Below are 23,656 nucleotides of genomic sequence, written 5' to 3'. Positions count from 1 at the left end.
CTTTAGGTAGCTCCTAGAGGCTGCATCCTGCAGTATGAGCATAGCCCAGACTCGTGATCCTTATTATCTTCTAGCTGTGACAGTGGAAGATGACGTCTTTGCTAATGTCATGATGGAGCTATCCTGTGGGCTTACCTTACATAAGCAGAGGAACAAGCATAAGAAGTATATAGGTGCTTTGTGCAAGCAAGAACTACTGATAAAGGAAGTTGTTCAGTTTAGGGTGATGCTTCTTGACCAAGTACTTCTTCTTCCATGGTCTCCTGTAAAAATTTGTTACCTCACAATGCTTTTAGTAGCGCTTTAGTTTGGTAGAACTCCTTTACCTCAGTTTTGCTCGGTGGATGTACCAGATAGTGGGTTCTCTTTCTGCACAGATTGTAGCACAGCTGATAGTTTGTCCCTCTTCCCTCAGTATAAGCTTGATGTTCTCGACTCTGAGCTCAAGTCAAAGTAGAAGCTGTTAGAGAAAGTAAGTATTTTGCCTCTAGTTATGCTGGGGAGCCAAATCAGGGCCAGCACAGAGCTCAGTGGTGTGACAAGAAGGCAATGGGCTCATTTCTTCTGCATGCCTCAATTGTCCTTTGTGAAGATCTGCCCTGTCAGCTTGAGCATGCAACTCTAGGTATACTTTTCCCTGTGCTGGTTTCCTGCTCTGCAGTCACCTTTATTTTCTTGCAATAGTTAATCTGTCTCCTTGTATTTCACATACTTGTTTTTTCCTCCAGATTTGAACTTGTATCAAGGCACCTCACTGCTTGTCAAATGTCCCGGCCCATGGATATATTTGTGGCGGGTACCAGATATCCACCCTGTTGTTTGTTGGTTCTTCAATAGCTGCAGTCATGCATGTGCTTACCCAGGTCTTGTTCTGTTTGTGTCAAATACTCTTTCTGGTTTACCTGATATTTGCTTTGAAATGTTTGATGAATAGCACGTTAAAGGAAGTGGAGAAAAACACTCAGAAACTTCTGCAAGTCCTGCCAGCACACGTTACCAGTGTGGTGAATGGAGCAGAGCTTTTGATTACTGCAGCTGAAATACCAGCTTTGGGTAAGTCACTTTTTCTGACCAAATTTGCTGCTTTCTTCAACCCTGTGCCCCTAGTGCCATCTAAAATTTGAGCCAATGTGATTTCCCTGGATCATAGAATCATAGAATCATTTGAGTTGAAAGGGACCTTTAATGGTCACCTAGTCCAACTCCCCTTCAATGAACAGGGACATCTACAACTAGATCAGGTTGCTCAGAGCTCCGTCTAGCTCAAATGTCTCTAAGGACATTCACCACCTCTCTGGGCAGCCTGTTCCAGTGCTTCACTACTGTTATTGTAAAACACTTCTAGTCTAAATCTCATCTGTTAAAAGCATTTCCCCTTGTCTTACCATTACAGACCCTTCTAAAGACTCCATCCTTTGCCTTCTAATAGCTCTCCTTTAGGTACTGAAAGGCTGCTCTCAGGTTTCCCCAGAGCCTTCTCTTCTCCAGGCTGAACAGCCCCAGCTCTCTCATCCTGTTCTCATAGTAGAGGTATTCCATCCCTTGAATCATTTTTATGGCCCTCCTCTGGACACACTCCAACAGGTCAGTGTCTCTCTTGTACTGAGGCCTCCACATCTGATTGCAGTACTCCAGGTGCAAGACCTTGCACTTGGATTTGTTGAACCTCTTGAGGTTCAGCTGGGCCCACTGCTTGAGCCTGTCTAGGTCTCTCTGGAGGGACCATGGCTTATGTTCAGTTAGTATTTACTCTGATGACTCTGGGCATCCCTACTGAAGTTGGCATAAAGATGTTACAGAGGAATTGAGAATTCCTAGGAATTAAATTTTGAATGCTCTAATCCTTGCATAACATATAGAAGGGTAAACTATTGGGATAATGTGGCTTTTAGAAAAAATATGCACAAGAGTAGGATCAAGTGTTTGCACTGTGGCCTTTTCTAAGGGTTGCTTGAACTGAGGGTCTCTTACATCCTCAAACTTTGGATTACAGTTGACGGCATTTGGTGTTGTTTGGTCAAGAGTGGTGAAAGCAGTGGACGTTCTCTGAACCTTTTAGAATGAGATATCTCTTGTCCAGCTCCTGCTATCGGGGACGGAATGGCTTTGTGCTCCCATAAATGCACATCCTCTGTGCATCCTCTTCCCTTCTGACCCAAACTCAGCACGGTGAAGAAGCAGCCCTTCCCCGTCTTCCGAGACAACTGATAGCTTTATCTACCTTGTTTTCCTTTCTAAACTTTGCCTTCCCACACATGTGCATGTGTAATACTTTCTCTTCCCTCCAGGAAAAGCCCAAGGAGCAGAAATACACTTGCTCCTGAGACTGACTAGTCAAGCAGCTTCCTCTACCCATTACCACTGCTTTTATTCCAGGATAATTTCTCCTCCCCTAGTCCTGCTTTCTGCGCTCTGAATTTGCATTTAACTAGTTCCAGCCCTAAACGTCTACCCTGTGCCATGCCATGGCCTGGAACAGATGCAGCACAAATGATTGACCCTTTTCCCTTGGGCTGTTTGGCTTTGACTGCACAAAGCAGCCAATAAAGTGGAAAGGGCTGGGCAGCTGACTGTGAGGATTCACTTGAAGCTGTATGGCTTTATGGTCTCAGTTAGAGGAGGAAGTTTGCTTAGAAAATGCAATTGCGTTCTTCCTTCTGCTGCCAGCTCTTGCTGACACGTTTTTAGAAGTTGCCAACTACAAGAATAACGTCTATTTGCCAGACACAGCTTGGGCTGGAGGCTGTGAGCTGTATTGCAGTGACTGGAGCTGGAGCATGTAGCAATGCAGGTCATGATCTCCTCTGTCTAGAAGTTCTCTGAGCAGACCCAACTGAAGCCGCTGCTGAGATACTCTCTCAGAAAAGGCGAGTTCTCACTGCAGTTGGTCTGCTGAATCTCTTGATCTGCCTTGTGGTACATGTAGTGTCCTTCTAATAAAGTGGATCTCTTTTTGCCCTCCTGCTGGTGCTCTCATACTTGTCTGTGCTTTATTCTCTCCACAGCTGTTTCCCTCAAGGCCCTCATACTATAGAGTCTCTTTACGATCCTCCCCTCCTCTCCTTTCATCCCATCCAAAACATGCAGTTGTCTGTGCTTTCCCTGTGGTTGTCTCTGGTCATTCCTAAAGGTATACCGACAAAATCTCTCTCAGAATACAGCACAGCACTCAAGTTAACATATCCTGGGGCACACTTACTGGTTTTATGTTTGATATTTAGTATCTGTGCATGGTGTGACACAAGCTGAGAAGTGGGATCAAACAGCTTCTTTTACTGTAGATCATACTGCCAACAAAGACTGCACAAAACCACAGATGCTTTGATATCATTCAGGTTCACACTGAGTGTCGAAGTCCAACCCCCTTTACTCTTGTTTTGTTTTCCATGTGAGTTGCTCCCTCCCATACAACTACATCTCTCAGCTCTCAGAAATATCCAACAGAAGGGCAAGAAAACTGTGAAGGGTCTGGAGCGTGAATGTTACGGGGAGCAGTTGAGGGAACTGCGATTGTTCACTCTGGAGAAGAGGAGGCTCAGGGGGGACCTCATCGCTCTCTACAACTCCCTGAAAAGAGATTGTGATGAGGTGGATTTCAGCCTCTTTTTCCAGGTAACAGAATGGCCTCAAGCTGTGCCAGTGGAGGTTCAGGTTGGATATTAGAAAAAATGGTGATGAGTGGTGATGCAGTGGCACAGCTGCCCAGGGAAGTGATGGAGTCACTGTCCCTGGAGGCATTCAAGAAGCATGTAGATGTGGCACTGAAGGACACAGCTTAGTGGGCATGGTGAGCATGGGTTGGTGGTTGGACTAGATGATCTTAAAAGGTGTTTCCAACCTTAATGATTCTATGATTCTATTCTAAGTAACTCCCAAGGATCCGGCTCTCAGACTGGGACCCTTCTCACCCACTTGCTGAAGCTGGCTTCTTCATTCTAAAATAATTGTATTTTCACCTAGAGCAAGCAATAGACCTCATGGCCACGGAGCTGTCGCTTCCTGTGAGATATGAAGCCTAGTTTCTAGTTCTGGCTCCAGCGAGCACGTTTTTTAACAGTCAGTTTCTGGATGAAGCACATAAGCAGGGATGCCAGCTCGACTACCTCATTCCCAAGTGAGTTTGCATTGCAGTGACTATTCTTATTTAGCACTAGTGATTTATTCAATTTGCTTCAAACTACCATAGACTCAAGCAATAAGTTAGGAATCAGGTCAATTTGGACACAACAGCAAAGTGTAAAAAATAATAAAAATGGACATTGTTTGTGCTCTGGAGGGCAGCCACAGAAATATACCAGCTCCTAGAAGTGCTGTGGCACAATTTGATTCTGCCCCACGTAGACCAGCCGTTGCAGTAAGCATGCTTCTTCTCCTGGCTCTTTTAAAGGTTGGCTGTGGTCTTGGTCCTGGAGTTACTGTGCCTCTATATTCAAAGTATTTTTCCTGACAGTTGAAAGTAATCAGTCTACCGGGAGCTGAGCAAACTCATGCTGAGCCCAAAAGTGCAGCAGCTTTTTCTCACCTGCCGTGACTTCTAGTGCTAAATGCTTTTCCAGTCGCACTGTGCTCTGCCAAGCATCGTGTTTCCTCCAGATGCAGTTCTTCCAACCATGTGTTTAAATCAGTGAGAGTTCCTTGGTGTTTTATATATTTCCTTTTTGGCATTCAGGCCATTCATCCAGGCATATAAATGAAAGTGCTGGAAGGCTTCTGTCTGTATGAATGTTGGCCGCAAGTTCAGGATGGTGGGACATCCTGATTGAAACAAGTTCAGTCCCTGTAGTTTAGTGGTGGATAAAACAGTCATGGAGGAAAAATACCCTTTACAGATGCTTGGAAATGGTCTGATGACATATTTTGTTTAAATCTCGGTGCACCAAGCTTGACTACTTCAATGAATTTCCAGAGGGCAACCCATGGACTAAGAAGACAAACAGTGCCTTTTCTTGCCCGTGTCTCAGTCAGAGCTGTCCTGGGAACCTCAGAGCTGATGCAGCCTGTCTCCCACACTGCCCCTTGAGCTGACCATTATGAACTTGGAGATTTCCAGGCCCTCTGAACAGCTCACCACACTGGGTGCCAGTAATCTTAGCAATACTAGAAGCCAAGCTATACGTTCTGTGTTTGTTACCCTGTGACTTGCTTCTTAACAGCTGCAAAACAGACTGCATTAGCATGAATTTGCTGGTTGGGGGTGGTCAGTAGAGGGCAACTGCTTCACAATCTCAGTAATTTTCAGTATTTTCTGCATCCTTGGCTGGTTCTCCTGGAGTGATCGCTTTCTTTGGAAATACTACCCTGAAGCCTGAAAGATTCAGGTTGCAAATTGTTTTGAATTTCAAGATTTCACAGGTGAGAGAACTATTTTCTGGCAAAGTCTAGTTGCCTTTTTCTGATGTGTCTCATCTGGTTACAAATGGAGAAAAGATACCAGGCTGCACCTGATCCGGTGCTGTACTTAGTGTGGAAAGGATATTAGCCTTCAACTTGCTTGATGTGTATGTAGTACAGGTCCAGGGCTGATGTAAGAACACATGGCAGTGGGACCAAGCAGTAGGAGCATTTGGAGCTTGCCAAGTATCGATCAGTGAGGGGTGGGAATGAGCAGAGAAGCATTTCAATTTGGCATCCATACGCGATTCTGATGCTGTCATAGTGTATTAGCAACGCTTTCTTTTCCCTGTAGCCCATCCCAGGCTATTGTCATTGAAGCATCCCTTTTGCCCATATCTTTTTGTTGAAAGACAAAGTAAAAAAAAAACAAACAAACCAAAAACAAAGCAAACAAAAAGAAAACCAAACAAGTCAACACACAGAACTTGTGCTCCTAAATAATCTGGTTATGTTATGCTAGTATCCTCTGAATGGGGACTCAGTAATACTGAACCATTGCTGCTAAAGACTGTTACAGCATAAACATAGGGGATTCAAGCTACAATTATCATTTTGTACAGTCACTTAGTCCACTAATGGGGAGAAACAGGGCAACAGTTAAAGAAGGCAAGAGGACTGTCAGAGATTATTAAATCTACGGGGATGATTTGTTTTGGTAGCCTCTCCTGACCCAAGTACACACTTTGGCAGCAGACTTAATGCCTCTGGCAATTAGAGCAAGAAGTGATGGGTCATCATTAGCAACAGCAGATTAAGTGTTGTTTTTCATCTGGAAGGCAGCATCATCTTCAGTGTGGCTTATTTGTTGCCACTGCAGATCATCTGTGAGTCACAAGTGGTACACTGGGCTAACTCGTTTGTGTGATTTAGTAGAGGCTTTTTAATGCATGCTTACTGTTCCGTATGAGTAGCTTTTCCAGATAGTTTCAAAACAGAAAATGCCACAATATTAGACTTGCTTGTACAGCTAATACTACTGTTCTTATTTACATGATGTTCGTGATTTTTTCTTGTTGTGCACTTCACGGTTCAAATGATTTTTGACTGCATGTTTGAAATATATTTGTCATCTCTATAGAACTAAAGAGCAAAGAAAGAAAAGCCAGACAAGCATAGAGAAAGCATCCATAATTGTCAGCTTCAGAAGATATAAGAACGAACCTAATACCACTCAAGGTATTTATTCACAGAATACTGTTGTGTGGGCTTCCCAGAACCGCAATCATCCAATTCTGGATGTTGCCAAAGGCCCAAACAGAGATGATCTATCATAGGATCACTATAGTTGGAGATATTAGGAAATCCTTAAATACTCTTAGAAGCGTATCAATAAGCAACTGAGGGCACAGGTGCAAAACAGAAGAGGTACAGAGGAAACTGGCCACAGTGAATGTTGTTAGAAGGTGCTACGTTGGCACTGGAATAAAACAAAGGGGGAATGTGTGATACAGCTGAATAATTTCAAAATAATTTACACTGTTCAGCAGGGAACTGTGATTGAAGAACACGATATTGAAGTCTGGATTGGAAATGCATGTGAACAGCTGGATAAATCAATGGATGCTCAGCAAGCAGAAACTGGGGGACTATCAGTGGTCAGCTAGCTATATATAAGTGAAAACCTCCTGAGGGACATCCTTATGCCATATTCTTCTCTATAGAGAGGGAGCTGGGAACATCTAGGCCCTTTTGGAGAAGTGCTTACAATGGAAAAGGATGATAAACTCGAGGTGTGTAAGTCTTGTTGTTGTTCCAGTTTTTTATTGTTATTATTGTTCCAGTCACCTTGTTTTGGATCCTGCCTTTTGTCTCACCTTCCTAGCAGAGCTCTCACACCACTGGCCCCTCAGGTGAAAGACATCCAGTAAGTCTTGAAGCTAGAAACTATGAGGTAGGATTCCTGAAAATAGAGGGCTCCATCTTTTCCAGTGTCCAGCTCCCATGGAGGCAGGTTTGGGAGCCCTGGGCAGCCTGGGGCCTAGTACCAGATCTGGAGGCTGGTGGCCCTATCTATGACAAGGGGGTTGGAACTTGTTGATCTTTGGGGTCCCTTCCAACCCAAGCCATTCTGTGATTCTATATGTCTTTGTGAATATTCCCCAAGTCTCTTTGCAAAAAGAGAATGGCAGCTTTGGTGCCGGGGAGGCATGGAGAGAAGTTTGATTTGTAGATTCTGGGAGATTGGATGTCCTCAGGTATAGGTTCTCCATTAATGTATTTAGCATTCAGCTCTTAATAAGAAATGATGATCACAGAAGATACCCAGCAACAAAAGACCCTGCTCTGAGATTCTGATAGCACCCAGTGCCTACGGATGTGCTGCTATTTGCCAGCTGCTGTAGTGATAATGTCAGTCAAGGGATGTCAAAGCTCAATTTGCAGGGGAAATAAAGATTTTACTAGAAAGTAGAGAGTGCCTTCCTTAATAAGGAAACAGCACTGGATCTCATCCGTATACTCCACCATTCCTTTCCATGTGCTGATGTAACCCTTTTTTATAAAAGCCAGCAACCCTCGTTGGATCAATGAGTCCTGATCAATTGTTTTTCTTGCTGAATTATCCATACGGGGTCGTTAGCTGAGCTGCTGACAGAAAGTGGGAGAGAGCGTTCTGCCTGTTTACTGTAAAGAAAGCAAAGCAAGCAACCAGGAGGGGACAGGCAGCAGGATGTTTACTGTCAATACAGCCGGAGAGAGAGAGGAGATATAAGGAGAGAGGAGCCGAGGCTGAAGACTGCAACCCAAATGAATGATCAGAGTGTAAAAATACCCACACCATTTCCGATGGAAAATGAGCAGATTGAAGTCAACAAGGGATAACTGGCAGAGCTTGACAAATGGTTTAGTGAAGGGTTAGAGAGACAGGGAAGTACTTGTGGTGCACAGAATGATAATGCTGTGCATGAGCCTACTGGGTCTGCAATGCAACCTGAAAGGATCTGCCGAGACAAAGCAGTAACTGGGATATTTGTGGGTGTGTCTGCATGCAAGACGTACCATTTAAGAGTAATCATAGTAAATTAATGATGATCAAGTTTAGAAAATAATGATTGGAGCTAATTTTCCTAAGCAGTTGGGCTATTCAGGCCAGAGGGGGGGGGGAAGAGTCATATTTTCTGGCTTCTCTCTCCATTTCTTCATGCACAGAGGAATTATGTGATCTGAAATTTACAGGGCAAGGTGGCTCTGAGCAGCTCTCTCTGAGTGTCCCTCCTGTTTCCAGATGCAGGCGAACAAGTGAAGAGTGAATTCACACTTCAGAGAACAGTGACGACCATCTTGCCATGAAACCATTCACAGATGAAGATGTAGAAATCTACATCCAGAGCAAGGTAAGGCTTTATCTGTCCAGATTTTCTGTCTCCCACACTAGGTGTTGATTCTGAAGGGTGCCAAACTTGACAGTTAGTTGCTTGCCTTCTGTCTTCGTTTTTTGAGACAAGACTGGGTGAAGTTTTATGAGAACTGTATTTCTAATGAGATTTCTAGGTTTCTGTTGCAGAATGTTATCAGGGATCTTGGCTGGTAGCCTTGTTTTCTGAGTTGCATGTTCTCTTCTATATCTTCATATTTCCTGAGTTTTTGTTCCCACTCTCATAATTCCAGATGTGAGGTGAGCTGTGATCAGTAGCACTTAATCTAGGGAGAAGTCCTTGCCTCTTTCCTTGGGCAGTGGTCTTGGACTGACAGATACAAGATCAAAGCCACAACAGCAGGGGCTGCTTCTTACAAAGATGCATGTAGGAACTGGGGAGAGATGGAAACAGCTTGAATTCTCCCATTGTCTGTCACCTCAGCTAAGGATACTTCACTATACACCACGACTGAATAGCATGTCTCAGTACAGGCAGGTTGGAGACACATTTTCCATTTTATAGAGGTACTCCGGCACTGTGATATTTTTCTCCATTATAAAATGAAGTAAAACAATAAAAACAAACAATAAAACTGTACATTCTATGAAAAGGGATTCTAAATGAGCTGTAATATATTATTTTTTTTAAAGCTTGTTCTTCATCATAATGCTCAGCTAACTTCTATCTGATGGTCTGCTTTCCATTACAAAAGGCAAGACACTGAAATGGAAAGTGATTTCCAAGTGGAAAGCTGTAAGTCCTTCTTTCATAAAAGGATGAAATATTCTAATACCATGAAAGGGCTGGTAAGAAATGTTTGCTTTTTTTCTATGGAAATGTTTTGGTGACAAGTAATCAAGTTCCTTTGAGAACTTTCATTTTCCCCCATTCAGTGTTTTGCACTGGAAGACCATTCCATCAGAATCTATTCAGTGAGCCATAGCAGCGAACTGTTCTCTAAGGATTTATAGAACTATAAAAGAGGGAACAGAGGAAAGCCATGCACAAGGAAGATGCTCGTACAGCCGCCATGAGTACAGAACAAAAGCAGAGCCTTGTTCTGAGGCTCATAGAAGCAAATGTTTTCCTTTTTTTACTGAAAATCTGTTTTCTAGCAGCCTTCCAGCTCTGATGGCTTACTGTTACTAGTTTCTTCTTGTAGCAATGAATCTCTGATACCAAAGACTTCTTCCTTAGCCCACTCATCCAGCAAAGGAAATACGTGAATGCATACTTAGTGCAGGTGACTGGAAAATTAAAAACAAACTCAAACATCCTTCACAACCTTCGGTCAATCCTAGTCCTTTTTCTTTCCTCCATAATAAAGCCTTAATCAACCTTATTGTTCTGGTAAGCTTCTGAAGTCAAGGCTTGGTAATGGGAATGCCAATAGGTGATAGAAATGGCTGTCTGATAAAGAACTTTTCCTGCCTTTTCTGCCAACATATTCATTCTGGTGCTAAACACATTAGATAAATGCCTTGGCCCTTCAGAAATTGCATTCACTTGTTTATGCTCTATCTTCTGATGTTTATGGCTTCCCTTCTGTAGGAAGGTTTTATTTTGCATTAGCAGACTGGGGAGATATTTGTAATTAGCTGTGGGTAACGCATGTCTCCTGTCATTTGTTCTTCCATCCTTGCCTCGGTGATGAGGATCTACATGCAGATGGAGGTGTTTAGTGGTACCTCCCTTAAGTTTTTAGAGTCTGTACTGTCCTAAGACTTCGTGGCAACAGCTGAAGTTCAGCCAGTAGGCAATGAAGGTGCAATTTAATGAGACCGTGCTGGGTTGGATGGATTCTCCCAGGATACCAGAGATAGAAGGAAGTGTTTCTTGACAGGTACCACTCAGAGCATGAGGAAGGAGTACAGGGGCAGTCCTGGACCTCAGCTTGAGCCAACCAACAGTGATGATATACATTAAACAGTTTGGTTTTCGTCTCTGAAAGCTCTTAGGGATGGATAACTCTCTCTACCACTCATAACATTTGCTTGTTGAAGGAGCCATTAGGTGTCTTGTTGAGCAAGCCAAGTTTATTGAGCTGCTCTGAGAACTAAGGCATTTGTCTGGACTAGTGAAAGAAAGTAGCTATAGCTACAGGTGGATACATGTATTGAATCTGTATTAGATACAAGCGTTAGGGACTATGTATTGTTAACATAGCAAACAACCAGGATGCAAAAGGTAGATGAGAGTCTGGCAAAGGGAATGTAGTACCGCTGTCTTGATGTATTTCCCACTTCTAAATACTGTAAAGGCTTGGTAAAAATACTGTTATCTTTCATAGAATCATAGAATCACCAAGGTTGGAAAAGACCACCAAGATCATCTCATCCAACCATCCACCTACCACCAATATTTCCCCACTAAACCATGTTTCTTAGTACAACATTTGAATGTTCCTTGAATACCTCCGGAGTTGGTGACTCCACCACCTTCCTGGGCAGTCCATTCCAGCACCTGATCACTCTTTCAGAGAAGAAATTGCTCCTAACCTGCAACCTGAATCTCCCCTGGCACAACTTGAGGCCATTATTGCTAGTTACATGGGATATGAGGCTGACCCCACCTCATCACAACCTCCTTTCAGGCAGCTGTAGAGGGCAATAAGGTCTCCACTGAGCCTCCTCCAGACTGAACAATCCCAACAATCAACTTTGTTGGCTGAGAAAGGAGAGGAGTTTATTCCAACTCTGTTCATCTTCAAGTTGTGTGAATCAATTGCTCTTCCTTGGATAACTGATCCTAGGCAAGCAGTTATCCATTCTTCACTTCAGTCCTTCCACTGAAATATTTTTTCCATAAATAATTGCAGTATTGCTGCTTGAATTGAACGACTATCTATCAGGTCACACAAACTCCTAGCCCTCAACGGAACCATCTTTGGAAAGATACCTTGTCTCCTTCTAGGCAGGGACTGTCCCTGTACTCAGATATGAAGATAATATGGATATTTTTAGTGCACTACATGGGCAGCTAAATGTTGCCATGTACAGTTGCAATCTGACTAATGTATGAGGTATCTGTGATTCTTGTAGTCTTGCCAGCTCTTGGAGCAAAAAGTAATCTAACTCTGAGAGTGGCTCTGCAGGGGAATAGCTGACTGTCCTGGATCAAAATGGGTGAAGAACAAGGCTGCAGCTAGTTGTTAGCAAATTCATCCGTGTAATAAACTCCTTCTCTTTCATTCACTAATATTGGCATGAGAATATCAAGTAATACTTGACAGACTTGAATTTTGCCTTTCAGTGTTCACCAGCAAGGGCTCTGCCTCATGGTAAGTTGACTGTAATCTAAAGGGAACACATTTTTATTCCCATTGCAGCATAGGCACATATGTTTCAGGGTGCACCAAGCTGATTGTTCTTACCACTGGAGACAAAGACTACAGTTATCTGTAATATGAAGTGTCTTTCTTGGAACTGACAGGTGGAGCCACGCCATTATCTGGTCTCCAAAACAGTGGAGGAGGTGCAGAAAATCATCCAGCAACTGACCACCGAAATCAGCTATAAGGCCACACGATTCCAGGCTATCTCCAACTCTGGCATTCACAATGAGAATATTAAGGTATGGACAAGAGATCTAGTGTAGTGTCTGTAGTTTATAGGCAATCAGTCAGTGATTTTCCATTCTGTAAGTGCATGGGCAGGTACCTCCAAGTAAAACACCACGGAAGATACAATGGCATTTCAGTGTGGGGATTCTCATGACTGGCTGAGTCATAAGAATTTACTTGTGAGCATCTTAATACTGGAGGTACATCAGAGAGGTATGGGTAAATGAGGCAGAGTCTTTTTCACAGCTGCTGCTTTTACAAAGAGACACTGTTGCCAGAGCTGTCAATCTGCAAGCAGAAGCCAAAAGACAGAAGGAAAAAGAAAGTACTGCAGTAACATTAAGAGGAAAAAATGCCCATGCCTGTATGAGCCAATGACTCATATTTTTCACAGGTGGAAAACCTGTCAACTCACTAAAAAAACCTTCAGAAAGCTTTCTTCTGCTGTGAACATAAAAAGCTTCTTCAGAAAAATATATTATTTTTTCCTTGGTCATGAATTAGAACTTTTTCCTGGGAAGAAACATGCTTATCAGTGGGAGAAGAGAAGCCATTTTAGACCATCAGATACCACAACAACAATGTCCTGTCCCAGGTGTGACAGAAGACTGATTCTTTCCTTTGACTACTTAACACAGGAATAATGACTAGAAGTAATACTGATAGCAATGGCAATTTCAGCTGAAAATGATCCTTCTCATCTGAAGTAAATTACATACTCTATTTATGTCAACCCATACACTAAAATGCAGCCACTTATGGATAAATGCACAGCGTGTGAAAGCATAAGGCAACTTTTGCAGTTGTCTATGACTGAGAGGGAAGAATTCTGGGTATGAAGGTGCTTGAAGGGCATGGAGGTGGAGGCAGAATAGAGTCATCCAGTCTGAAAATTGGCTGTTGCTCTGGGGAGAAACATGCTCAGATTTACATCTTTTTTGGAATAACTTGTGTCCTGAGGCAGATGTGCTTGCCAGTAGGAATGACCACAGTGCCACAACACAGCACCACATCCTGATCCACACCTTCCTTGGTCCTGTGGTCTGCCACCCACCTCTCATTCTGGAACAAACCTGCGTGTCTTTTGAGGACTGACAGAACCAGGGCCAAGGTAAAATGGCTGTTCTGGAAAACAAAAGAGAACAAAAACAAGGCAATCTATTCTGATCGGTAACTTGGCGTACTGTAGGCTGGTCTGAACACCCTCAGCTTAAAAGAAATTCCTGAAATGTATCTTCTTAAAAAGCGGCAGAGTTGTTACTTAACCCGGTGCTATAAGTCAGTGACAATCACACTTGGAGGGCTGGCTAACTTGGTGCTGTAGATATGGGGCAGCAAAGAATGGGTTAATAAGAAAATGTTTTTGACTTGGTCTGTTCTGCTTATGAAAGCTAGGATCTTTAATATCGCTGTTGAGATAACTCACCCTAGAGGAGGCTTCTGTCAAGGGAAAGTCAGTATATTAACAATTCTCTGTTTAATTTTGCAGTGTCTGGTTGTTTGGTTTTTTTTTTTCCTGTAAATTAAATTTATGGTGACTTTTCAGAACTTCCAGCTTCTGCTTAAAAGGATTTAATTTAACTTGACGCAGGATGTAGATTTGTTGAGAAACTACAAGCCTCCTTTTAGATACACAGGGCTATGTGGGGAGTTTTGAGGAAGTGTATAGATATTCAGTGTGTTTTCCTGTAACCCAGGGGCAGAAAGGCAAAATCTTTAATAAGAGAGCCTGAAATAAAACTCGGAGAGTCCAAATTAAATAGCTCAATTTTTACAGCTTCCAAATTGTGGTCCGTTGTTTTTTTGCAGCCGTCATCTGTGCAGTTCTGATGCAAATGCTGTGGAGGCTTCAATAAAGATGTAAGGAGCAGGCTGACATCCAGATTCCTAGTACAGCACTGGCCAACCACAGTGCCAAGCGGTCAGCTCTGTAATGCTGGCGGGGGGGGATTTCTTTCCTTTAGCAAAGAGGCTTGTAGTACGCTTGCAGCTTTGCTTGGTGAATGAATGACCTGCCACGTTCTTTCTCTCTGTTCTGTGTGATTCTTGTTTTCCTCTCTGCTGCTCTCAGGATCAGCCGGCCTTACTGGCCAAGTGGTCAGCTCTGCTGCGGGGAAAGCGCCCATTCCACCCATCCATCCAGGTACAACACCCTCCAGGTGCCTGCTTCCTCCTCACCCACCCTCTTCTCCAGACAATTCGCCCTCCTAACTTGTCCTCCAGTGGCTATCTCAGCCTTTCTGCAAGAAACTTTATTTATTGCTTGTATTTCTAACCTAATGCTTCCACTTGCCTGAGACATCCTGGCTGCACTTCAATTGATCAACGTGCTGCAGGCAGGTTTTTAATGCGCAACAGGATTGGCCACAGGTTATACATTGCATAACTGAATGTTCCTGGTCCACTGCCTGTGACTTGCTTGAGGCCTGAAGTCTGGGTCTGGCATGCAAGGCCTGGTGTGACAGAGCGTGGGTGCAGGCCTGGGATTTGTTTGGCCCATGAGGACATTAACTGCATAGCTGAATTTGATATGAGTATAACCTCTCAAAGTGATGTTGGAGCCTGGTCAAACAGAGCATACACTTGCATAGGGCCCAGATCAGCATTATACCCCAATACCTTTCTCCTTTTGTCTTCATCTGGGCTGTTGTTTCCCAGCCCTTCTGGCATGCCCTTCTGATTTTGAGGGGGATGACAGCCACCCCCATACAAGCTGGTTTTGTTATGGGAAGGAGCACAGTCTGGGGCTGAGCTGAAATGGATGTGAAAATCCATGTGCAAAAGGTGTGGGTAGGAGCCCCAGAAAGCCTGCTTGGAGCCATTAAGGTCTTGTCAGTGCCCTCAGGGCCTTGGCACCTCTGCAGTAAAATTTTAAATCCTCAATTACACTGAAGTCTATCTGAATGTTTGGGATTGTTTCTGGAGAATGACAAGGGTGCTTAATTGACCTTGAGGTAACCACCTTCCAGCAACTGCTGTCACCACACCTTGCTCACACATTTCTTTCACCTCCTTAATGCCAGTGTAAGTAAGGCTTGGACTCGAGGAGTTGAAAAGCTTCGGAGTCAACATAGTAAAAGTCTGAACAGGTTTGGAAACCGACACCTGGAGCCAAGATTGCCAAATACTTCCAAACCTGGCAATTCTGGCTGTGTCCTGAACCTATATGAGGTTTTCTGAAATTCTCTGCCACCTTACTCACTCTGCTAAATGCTGATTGAGTGCTGGTTTGGTTGGAGAATGGTTATCTTCAAAGTGAGGCCAATTAATTGTCTTGCAAACAAGCTTGCTTGTGGGTGTTATCCACTGATCATTTTTCCATCTTTACTCTGCTTCTCGCTTCTGCTCAGCAGGAGATGCAGCTTCATACAGCACTGGTCAAAACCTGGAGTTGTTTCTGAGTGTGCCACTGCCTGTGTTGGCTCAGGCATGTCACTTGCCTTGATGTCTATGTCTCCTTAATGGAGGACAGTTGTTCTAGTCAGGCAGAGTGAAATGCTTGTAAAATGAATGGGCTGTGGTTTTGTTCTACTAATGTCATTAGTGGGTTTTGGAAAAGATCCAAAAAGTGCACTTTTGCTATAGTTGTGGAACTGTGGAACTCTAGGCTTATCTCTAGCAGTGACTCTGAGTTAAGAACTTGAACTATTTTGTTTCCCATTGCTGAATCTCAGAACGAGCTCTCCGATGCTCTCCTGTTCCTTGGAAGTTCTTAGTTATTACATTTTGTACAATTACGGACTAGAAATAACAGGGAGTGGGGAAAACTATGGCAGATGTGGTGGCAAACCAGCCAGAGTGTGCTCTTGTCTTCTGTGGGCCATGCCTGTCACATCAGACTTCTATAGGACAATTTTCTCTTACTCTGTGTACCTCCAAGGTAAATCTCAGACAGGTATGGAACAGGTCCTGGATGCATTCAATCATTCCTATTTTACCATATTTTTTCCTTCCCTCCAAAGCCTCCACTTGCACGTGTTACTTCCTTAACCCTCACGATCACTGATCTGCCCTTGCCTGCACTCTTAATCTCTCTAAACTCTCCTAGGTCTTAGCACCGAGCCAATTCCTCATCACGGTCCCTCTGCGTGGCCTGACTGGGTACAGGGAAAGCCAGGTCCGACACTGGCGTTATTACACTGTGCATGGAGCCAAGCTACTCTCCTCTGTGCGGGACCCTGAGGAGCTGCATCAGTGGCTCGAGGTGGAACAGTTCTCAAAAAGCCTTCAGCAGTGGCATGAAACGGATGTGAACATTGAAGGTGATCTGGTTCCAGCCAAAGTCCTTGTCGTCTTCCGAGAGCTGGTGGAAAAGTCAATTGCTTCCTGTAACCTCTCCAGTGAGTTTAATGGGGATGGGTATAAGGGGAACTGGCTGTCTTCTGCAGCTAGCAGAGGGGGAACTACTACATACACAAAGTGTTTGTGTCATTCACGTAATTAGAAGTTAAAAAACAACAAACCCTTCCAAAGTCAGGGAGCCTCTAACCCATTGCAGTGGCGCAAATGTAGACCTGTACTGAAGACAGAATTAAGTAGGAGTAGAATTAGAATTAAGGAGAAGGAGTAGAAGTAGAATTAAGAACTTGAGTTCTTCAAGATGGTGCTCTTCTCTTAGGAACTTGGGTAAGTTCTCCACCAACATCAGCCTCAGCCAAGATGCAACCCAGATTTTCAAAGCAGTGAGGAATTCGGGGAAAAAAAATCTTTTTTTCTGGTACGGCAGCTGCAATATAACTTGACCAGTCAGAAAGAGCTGTAGGAAAAAGTGGATACGGAGGAAGTACATAAGCTGGAGAAGTGTTTGAAGATATGAATAGGGCAGGCAATGTTCTAGGGAAGCCTTAGATGTCCATATCTTCCCAGTATATAGAAGGACTTGGATAAAAGTCTGTTGCACAAGTGCTCCATTTTCCCCAGTGGCCAGGCTATTCAGTAGATATCATGGAAACTTGCTTTCAGTAGTGGCGCTGATCCCTCTGTGAGCAATTCCAAAGTGCCTGTGTATATCCTGTGGCAATCTGTACTGGAAGTGCTGACATAATGCAATCAGTGGTGCATGCCACATGCCTTCATAGCTGTGACATCTGCAGCAAAATGCTGCCTAAACAGTGATCCTCATATTTAATTCTTAGCGTCCTAAAGGCATGTTATAGACTTCAGCTAATGAACACATGGCTTCATCCAAGCTGAATGGTTTATGTTCATCTTTTCACATTAAGATACTGTGACATGGCCAAGTTCAGACTATGGTGCCTTTTCTCACATCATGTTTCCAGAATGTCTTTACCCATCAGCAGCCTGCTACGGGTCTTCTGTATTCTAGAAATATAGATATATTTCACCTCCTCTGATGACACTCCAAATTTTACTCACAGGAGAAAACATATTAAAGTCAAGTTCAGCTAGATGATTGCATTCTTCCAGAAACCGTTTGGTATTACTGAAAGGAAAAGAGGGATGAGAATAAAATGTTACCATTAAGGCTCACAGAAAAGATCGTATGGAAAGAGCTTTCATCTGAAGCTTTACTTACGTGGAAGTCATCGTGCTGAGGTGAAAACCTGCCGTTGTGTCTAGCTGCAGCTCACCTAGTTGCTGAGCCAGAATAGGTGCTTCCAAGGGATGGCTGATGGTTGTCTTTCCATTTTTGTTAAGGTCAGCCGGAAGGAAATGGAGACAGAGGACATGAACTGAGTTGAAGTCGGAAGGCCTTCTTTCTTTCTTTCTTTTTTTGATGTGTGTGTGAAGAATGAACTTAATTCCATGGAACATCTAAAGTTAAATAGAGATGCCCCCAGTGTCATTACTTCTCTGTTTTTCAATTCTTTGAGAACCAGCAAAAACAGAGCTCCTGCACTGCCTCACTTGCCATTGATGGAAAGATAGGCAGCACAGTCATGATACTTTTGGAAACACTGTGAATTTATTTATGCTCTGACAAAGCTATGGCTTTAATGCTTTTCAGCTGCTTGGTCTCTCTGCAGAGATCTTGGGAGCAGTATAGCTCCTGTTTTGGTGCCAGGCTTGGCTCAGTGGGGAAATAACACCCAGATTTACTGATGTTTATAAAGTTATACTGGGGATGGACTCCACTGTGCTTTCTGGAAGAGATGCTAAATTGCCATTGGGACTGTGGGGTTATTTCTTCGGTGAAAACAGAAGAAGTTATCATCCTAAATGTTCATCACTGTCCCTTCAAGTCTGCTGCGTGGACTCCTTTTGGAGTTGGAATCCCTAGCCGGTGTCAGTCAAATTGAGATGGATTAACACACAATTACTTAAACTGCTTATGGTAATCTGCTCTGTATTTACTTCAGTGGGTTAGAGCATGATCACATCATTGGCTCAAACAGCAAAGCTGAAGGAACAGTGATCCATCCCGAATGACAGGGAAAGATGGGGACAGAAACTTCTTCCATGAACACAGTTGGACCAACATTGAGCATGTTTAGTTTTTCCTCCGTTCTCATTCCTCTGGGCAGACTGAAATAAGCTTTTTCTTGTGTTCCATTTATGTCATTGAAGAGAGTGCTAAGACAGCAGTGGAACTGCAAGTCTCAGTTTGGACATGGGCACAACACAGCCCCTTGCTTGGCTTGAGGAGAGGATCTTTTCACCTTTATCACCTTTCACATTGTTCCTTCACAGATAAAGTGACAGTGCTGGAGAGCTTCAGCTCAGTGGTCCGAGTGGCTGTGGAAACATCTGAATTCCAGGTTGAGGTGGAGCTGGCTCCTACAGTGGAGATTCCAACTTGCTGGCCTGAGAAAGCCCGATGGCCTCGTTGCCTCAAGCGTTGGCCGTCCCAGGAAAAAGTGCAATGCATCAAGGTGAGCAGTATAAAAACAGCTGTAAAGTCTGTGCAGAAATTTCCCTTGCAGGTATGTGATAGTGGTTCGGAAGGCTGTAGAGAAGAAATATTTCAAATTATTTGGATTTTATGGAGAATTTCTTCCCTTAATGATGGTGAATTCTATGGAGGGAAAACTGATTGAACTGCCCATTGCATGAGTTTCTTGCAAATAGCTCTGGCCATTTAGCTGAGTGTGTTTTTTCTTGCTGTTTTGCTTTGTCTCATGTAACCTTTCCGCAAGTGGGGCACTACTTCAACATTTTCCTTCTGCTTTATCCTGTTTCTCCCCTTGACTAGATTCTGACACTCCACATCAGCCCTAGTTGCCATGGTCCCACACATTGAGTTCTGCCTTCCAGTCCTGCTCCCCATTTGCTCAGGACCTGCTGCTCCATGGCAAAGTGCCTGTAGAGCTTTGCCTCAGCTTTAGTAGCACTGTTTGTACTGCACCTGGCACCTCTAGAGCTGAATCCCCTGGGAGTTACCCATGTTACCACATGAGGAAACAAAACAAATTGTTTGTTTCATCAATCAGGAGTTACAATGGAAGCATTAACCGTGTTTGCTGCCTCTGCTAACATATAACCTCTTTGTCACATCCCTCTGCATTACTCAGAGAAGTCTGCCTCTGATCTGGTGTCACACTTTCCCCTTTGTCCATAGTCACTTGGTTTTGACCTCTTGGCCCGCTCCAATTATCACTGGCAGCTATGCTTCTCCCGTGCTGAGCATATGCTTATGGAAGGCCTCGACGAAGATGGTGGTTGTCGCATGAAATGCTTCAGAGTCATGAGGCAGATGAAGGAGGATGTCTGGTGTGCTGGAAATAAGCCTGTCATCACAGCTTATCACCTTCAGGTAGGCATCACCATGATATCAAGATAGGGTCTCAGTATCTGTTATAGGGAAATGACGTTCATAATCAGGAAGTCTGAAAGACCTGACTGGAAAAGCAGCACTATTTTCCTTGCCTCTGCAAACTTCGTTGTAACAACTGCCTGTAGATCTCGCTGAAGCGGCAGTGGTGCTGATGGGAGATAACTGCTCTGCAAACCCCCAAGGAGTATCTCTTCCTAAGCTACAGCTTGAATTTCTCACCATGTCTTTTGTTCGCTGGCGACATCAAAAAGAAGATTTTGTGGTTATTGCAGCCATGAATAAAATTTGCTCACATTTGAAAAGCCATCTGAGAAGGAATTCCTCAGCACTATAGCTATTGCAAGGCCAAGTGGAGGGGGAAAGCAGGCAATCTAAAAAATAACGCCTTATTTCGATGAAATTCTTAACTTTGAAGAAGCAGAGGAATTGAAGGCTGTAGTTCAGCTGTGTCTCACAGCATCTGTGGGTCTCTTTGGGGTACTGAATCTGCAAAAGAAAATCTGAATTAAGAGAACGCTAAGAAACTGAGTAGAATTCTTGCACCCAAGATCAGTGACTTTTTTGTTTTAGAAATGATTTTCAGGTTGATAAAGATGGTCAATATTGCTTTTTTTGGTATAACAACTGTAAGTACATTGAAAAAATTCTTCACAAACATAGAAAAGTCTGTAAAGATGCAATATGGACAGTATAAAAATAATATTATGAGAGCAATAATCATATGGAATTCATTTTTTTATCTATTGATTTCTCTTTTTGCGCAGGTAGATAGTGATAGGACAAGGGGGAATGGATTTAAAATGAAAGAGAGGAGGTTTAGGTTAGACGTTAGGAAGAAGTTCTTCACTCAGAGGGTGGTGAGGCACAGAACAGGCTACCCAGAGAAGCTGTGGATGCCCCACCCTGGAGGCGTTCAAGGCTAGCCCTCATGGGTTCCTGGTCAGTCTTGATTTAGTGGCTGGCAATGTTGCCTACAGTAGGGGGTTGGAAATAGATGGTTTTTGAGGTCCCTTACAACCCAAGCCTCTACAATTTTATGATATCACATGAAATAAACTTGGAGAAGGAGATCATAACACATGCTGTATTGTATGTCAGAACAAGACAGGCAAGAGTTGCTTGGAATCCCAGTGTACTCAGAAAGCAAATCTATGTGCATCTTCAGCACAAGTATGGCTGAAGCTAGCAGCTATGCTCATATGATTATTATTCTCTCCCCCCTTGCATCTGCTGGCTTCTACACTTGTATAATAGGCCATTTTCTACAGCTTAAAACACCTGGCATTTCTGCGGAGGTCCCTGGCCTTTGCAAATCCTCCTTCCCTGCCTGCTCTGACTATCCGTGCAGGATCCTTGGTATGCCCAATGAAGTCTGCAAGGCAAAGGAAAGGGGACAGCCAAGAGAGGCTGAAAGGACTCTCCCTTAAGGTGTTGGTTGTGATCCCTCTGTTGCAGAATTGTTAATGCAGGAAGACTGCAGCGCGAGGCTCTCCAATTTCCAAGGCTGTCAGCCACTTACCAGCACTCAAACTGCCTTAGGAAGCTGTGTGAGCCCTCAGCAGAACCTCTAACACCTCTCTCTCCCATCTGCTTCTTGCAGACAGTGCTATTCTGGACGTGCGAAAAATACCCACGCACCAAGGATTGGCGCTGCTTTCATGAAGCCTTTCTGAGGCTGGTGCAGAAGCTGCACAAGTGTGTGAGCCAGCACTTCCTCAAGCATTACTTTGTCAAGAACACCAATCTGCTCAAATATGCCAACACCAGTGACCTGGACATGGTGGCCAGCAAGCTCGCTGTCTTCTTAGAGAACCCCGTCTTCTGCCTGGACTAAGGCCAAAGAAAGCTTCCTCACCTCCACTTTGAGCACTTCTCCGCATCGGTGGTGTTCTTGTCCTTCCAGTAGGTGTTGCAGCTGGCTTTCTGAGGCAGTTGGCACTGATGGCATGAACAAAATGTCAAGATTGCAGCGGTGGGTGGGGAAAACTGATGGAAGGCATTGCTTGATGCCCAGCCGATCTAATTTGCTTTCAACAGCAACAGCTTGCCTAGAAGCTACAGCCCGTGAAACTCAACCCTGTGTCAGTGAGAGCAGCAACTGCCTTATTCTCTGCCTCCAGTCTTGTGGCACATAAGCAGAAAGATGGTGCAAAGAAGTCTCACTCTGTTACCTACCTGCTGTGCAATCTAGCACATGGATGGTGGCTGCCTCCTCCTTCCTCACAAGGACAATGAGTTTAATTCATAGGATCATAGAATGGCTTGGGTTGGAAGAGACCTTTAAGATAATTCCCTGCCAACCTTGTAGGCCAGCTCTGCAGAGGAGCAGAGGAACATTATTTTGGAGGTATGCTAAAGGTGGAAGCCTTCCCTGAAACAGTTTGTGACGCCTCCATCTACAGTCAAATGGGATCCTGCTCCTGTACAAAGATAACCCTGTCAGTAGTGCTGAATAGCTCAAGGGAAGCAGGAGGAAGAAGTTGTTTTTTTCTTGCCTCCTCATTTTTGTTCTCCTCCAGCTCCATTTTTCTTCCTGTTACTTCAAATATATTTTTTCTTCATGTTTGCCAATTCTGTTGGTGCCGTACAAACAGGGGGGCTTGGCCAGAGCAGATTTCACTTGCACCCCTGGCTCCACCCAGCAGGCTGGAGGAGGAGCAGGTCTTTCCCTAGTTTTAAGCGCCCATGTCTTTTTGGGGTGTTGCATAGGAGAATATTTTTTCAAGGGCTCATAGCTCCAACATTCCCAGCGCTTTTAATATTAAGAAAAGAAAATAAGTGTTAGGCTTTTGAAAGAACTAAGTGCTAGAATGAGTATAAAGAATGTTGGTTTTAATGTTATTAAATCACTGAAACTATGCCAAAGTGCACTTTTTTTTCTTATACCTGTGAAAGAAAGTAAAAAAGAATGCTCTTTGCTCGGGAAGATGAGGTAGTAGGGATGGGATTCACAGCCCAACCCCAGGGAGCCGCTGCAGTGAGTGGCCTGCAAGATGGCCATCTGTGGCAGAGCATCTCCCCCGTGTGTCAAACTGCGGTCCTACCATTCACCTTCAGCACAGTCTCTGCTTTCTGGCTTGGTTTTGTACACAGGAGTTAACTCCTGCATGAGTTACCTTGCATTTGGAAGCTGTGCTATATTGGAAGGGTTGGTCCCAGCCTCATGACTGCTTATAAGTTCAGGAAGGATTCAGGAGAGGCTGAAGATGTCCTCACCCATCCAACTTCTAGGATACAACCTGGAAGACAGAAGAAGCAGACTGATGGAGAAGAAAGAGGATGAATAGTACCTTCCTTCTTGGCTACTTACAGCCTTGTCTGGTTTTCCCACTTGTCAGGTTTTCCCAAGTAAGCTTTTCATTTCTTGCAAAGGAACAGTAAGCAAATTTTGCAACAGAAAAATAGAAAGACACAAAGCATCCTGAGATCTTAGACAATATTCCTCAGGCTCCTGAACAAGTATGTGTATCGGTATTAAGTTTATTTGTAGACAGTTTGATAAACTGCAGGTGATCAAGAGTTGACCTCCTACAGAAACCAGTGTCTGGCAGAAGGATTGTTTTAGGGTAAGCCCAGTGAATGCAGCCGTGTCCAGCATCAGCATCTTTC

The 23,656-nt window shown here is 43.9% G+C and overlaps 2 protein-coding genes across 5 annotated transcripts in view; both read left to right on the top strand.

The window, feature by feature from the left end:
* The window catches only part of SLC22A15 (solute carrier family 22 member 15), a 44,449-nt gene extending 40,351 nt beyond the window's left edge, over positions 1 to 4,098 (top strand). The window contains exons 13-14 of one of the 2 annotated variants that reach the window (XM_046913779.1): positions 935 to 1,053; positions 3,961 to 4,098. In XM_046913779.1, coding sequence (XP_046769735.1) covers positions 935 to 1,053; positions 3,961 to 4,019 — 178 coding nt within the window. In that variant the 3' untranslated portion in view covers positions 4,020 to 4,098. Of the gene's footprint in view, positions 1 to 934; positions 1,132 to 3,960 lie in introns of those variants that run through there. The other variant, XM_046913774.1, reaches the window with a different exon arrangement.
* MAB21L3 (mab-21 like 3) lies at positions 996 to 22,906 on the top strand. Of its 3 annotated transcripts, none has more exons than XM_004938189.5 (8): positions 996 to 6,570; positions 8,618 to 8,726; positions 12,183 to 12,323; positions 14,384 to 14,455; positions 16,361 to 16,652; positions 18,964 to 19,145; positions 19,832 to 20,026; positions 21,648 to 22,906. In XM_004938189.5, exons 2-8 carry the CDS (start codon positions 8,679 to 8,681, stop codon positions 21,879 to 21,881), a joined length of 1,164 nt encoding a protein of 387 aa, XP_004938246.1. In that variant the 5' UTR covers positions 996 to 6,570; positions 8,618 to 8,678; the 3' UTR covers positions 21,882 to 22,906. The 3 variants fall into 3 exon arrangements, with proteins under 3 accessions (XP_004938246.1, XP_024999341.1, XP_046769777.1); XM_025143573.3 differs by lacking the exon at positions 14,384 to 14,455 and adding an exon at positions 6,879 to 7,124; XM_046913821.1 differs by lacking the exon at positions 996 to 6,570 and having other exon boundaries at positions 8,388 to 8,726.
* Positions 22,907 to 23,656: the final 750 nt, after the last annotated feature.

This window comes from Gallus gallus, chromosome 1 (genome assembly GCF_016699485.2).
Source record: "Gallus gallus isolate bGalGal1 chromosome 1, bGalGal1.mat.broiler.GRCg7b, whole genome shotgun sequence".
Taxonomy (NCBI): domain Eukaryota; kingdom Metazoa; phylum Chordata; class Aves; order Galliformes; family Phasianidae; genus Gallus; species Gallus gallus.
Note: the sequence above shows the minus strand (reverse complement) of the source record. Positions and strands in the feature narration are given on the sequence as shown.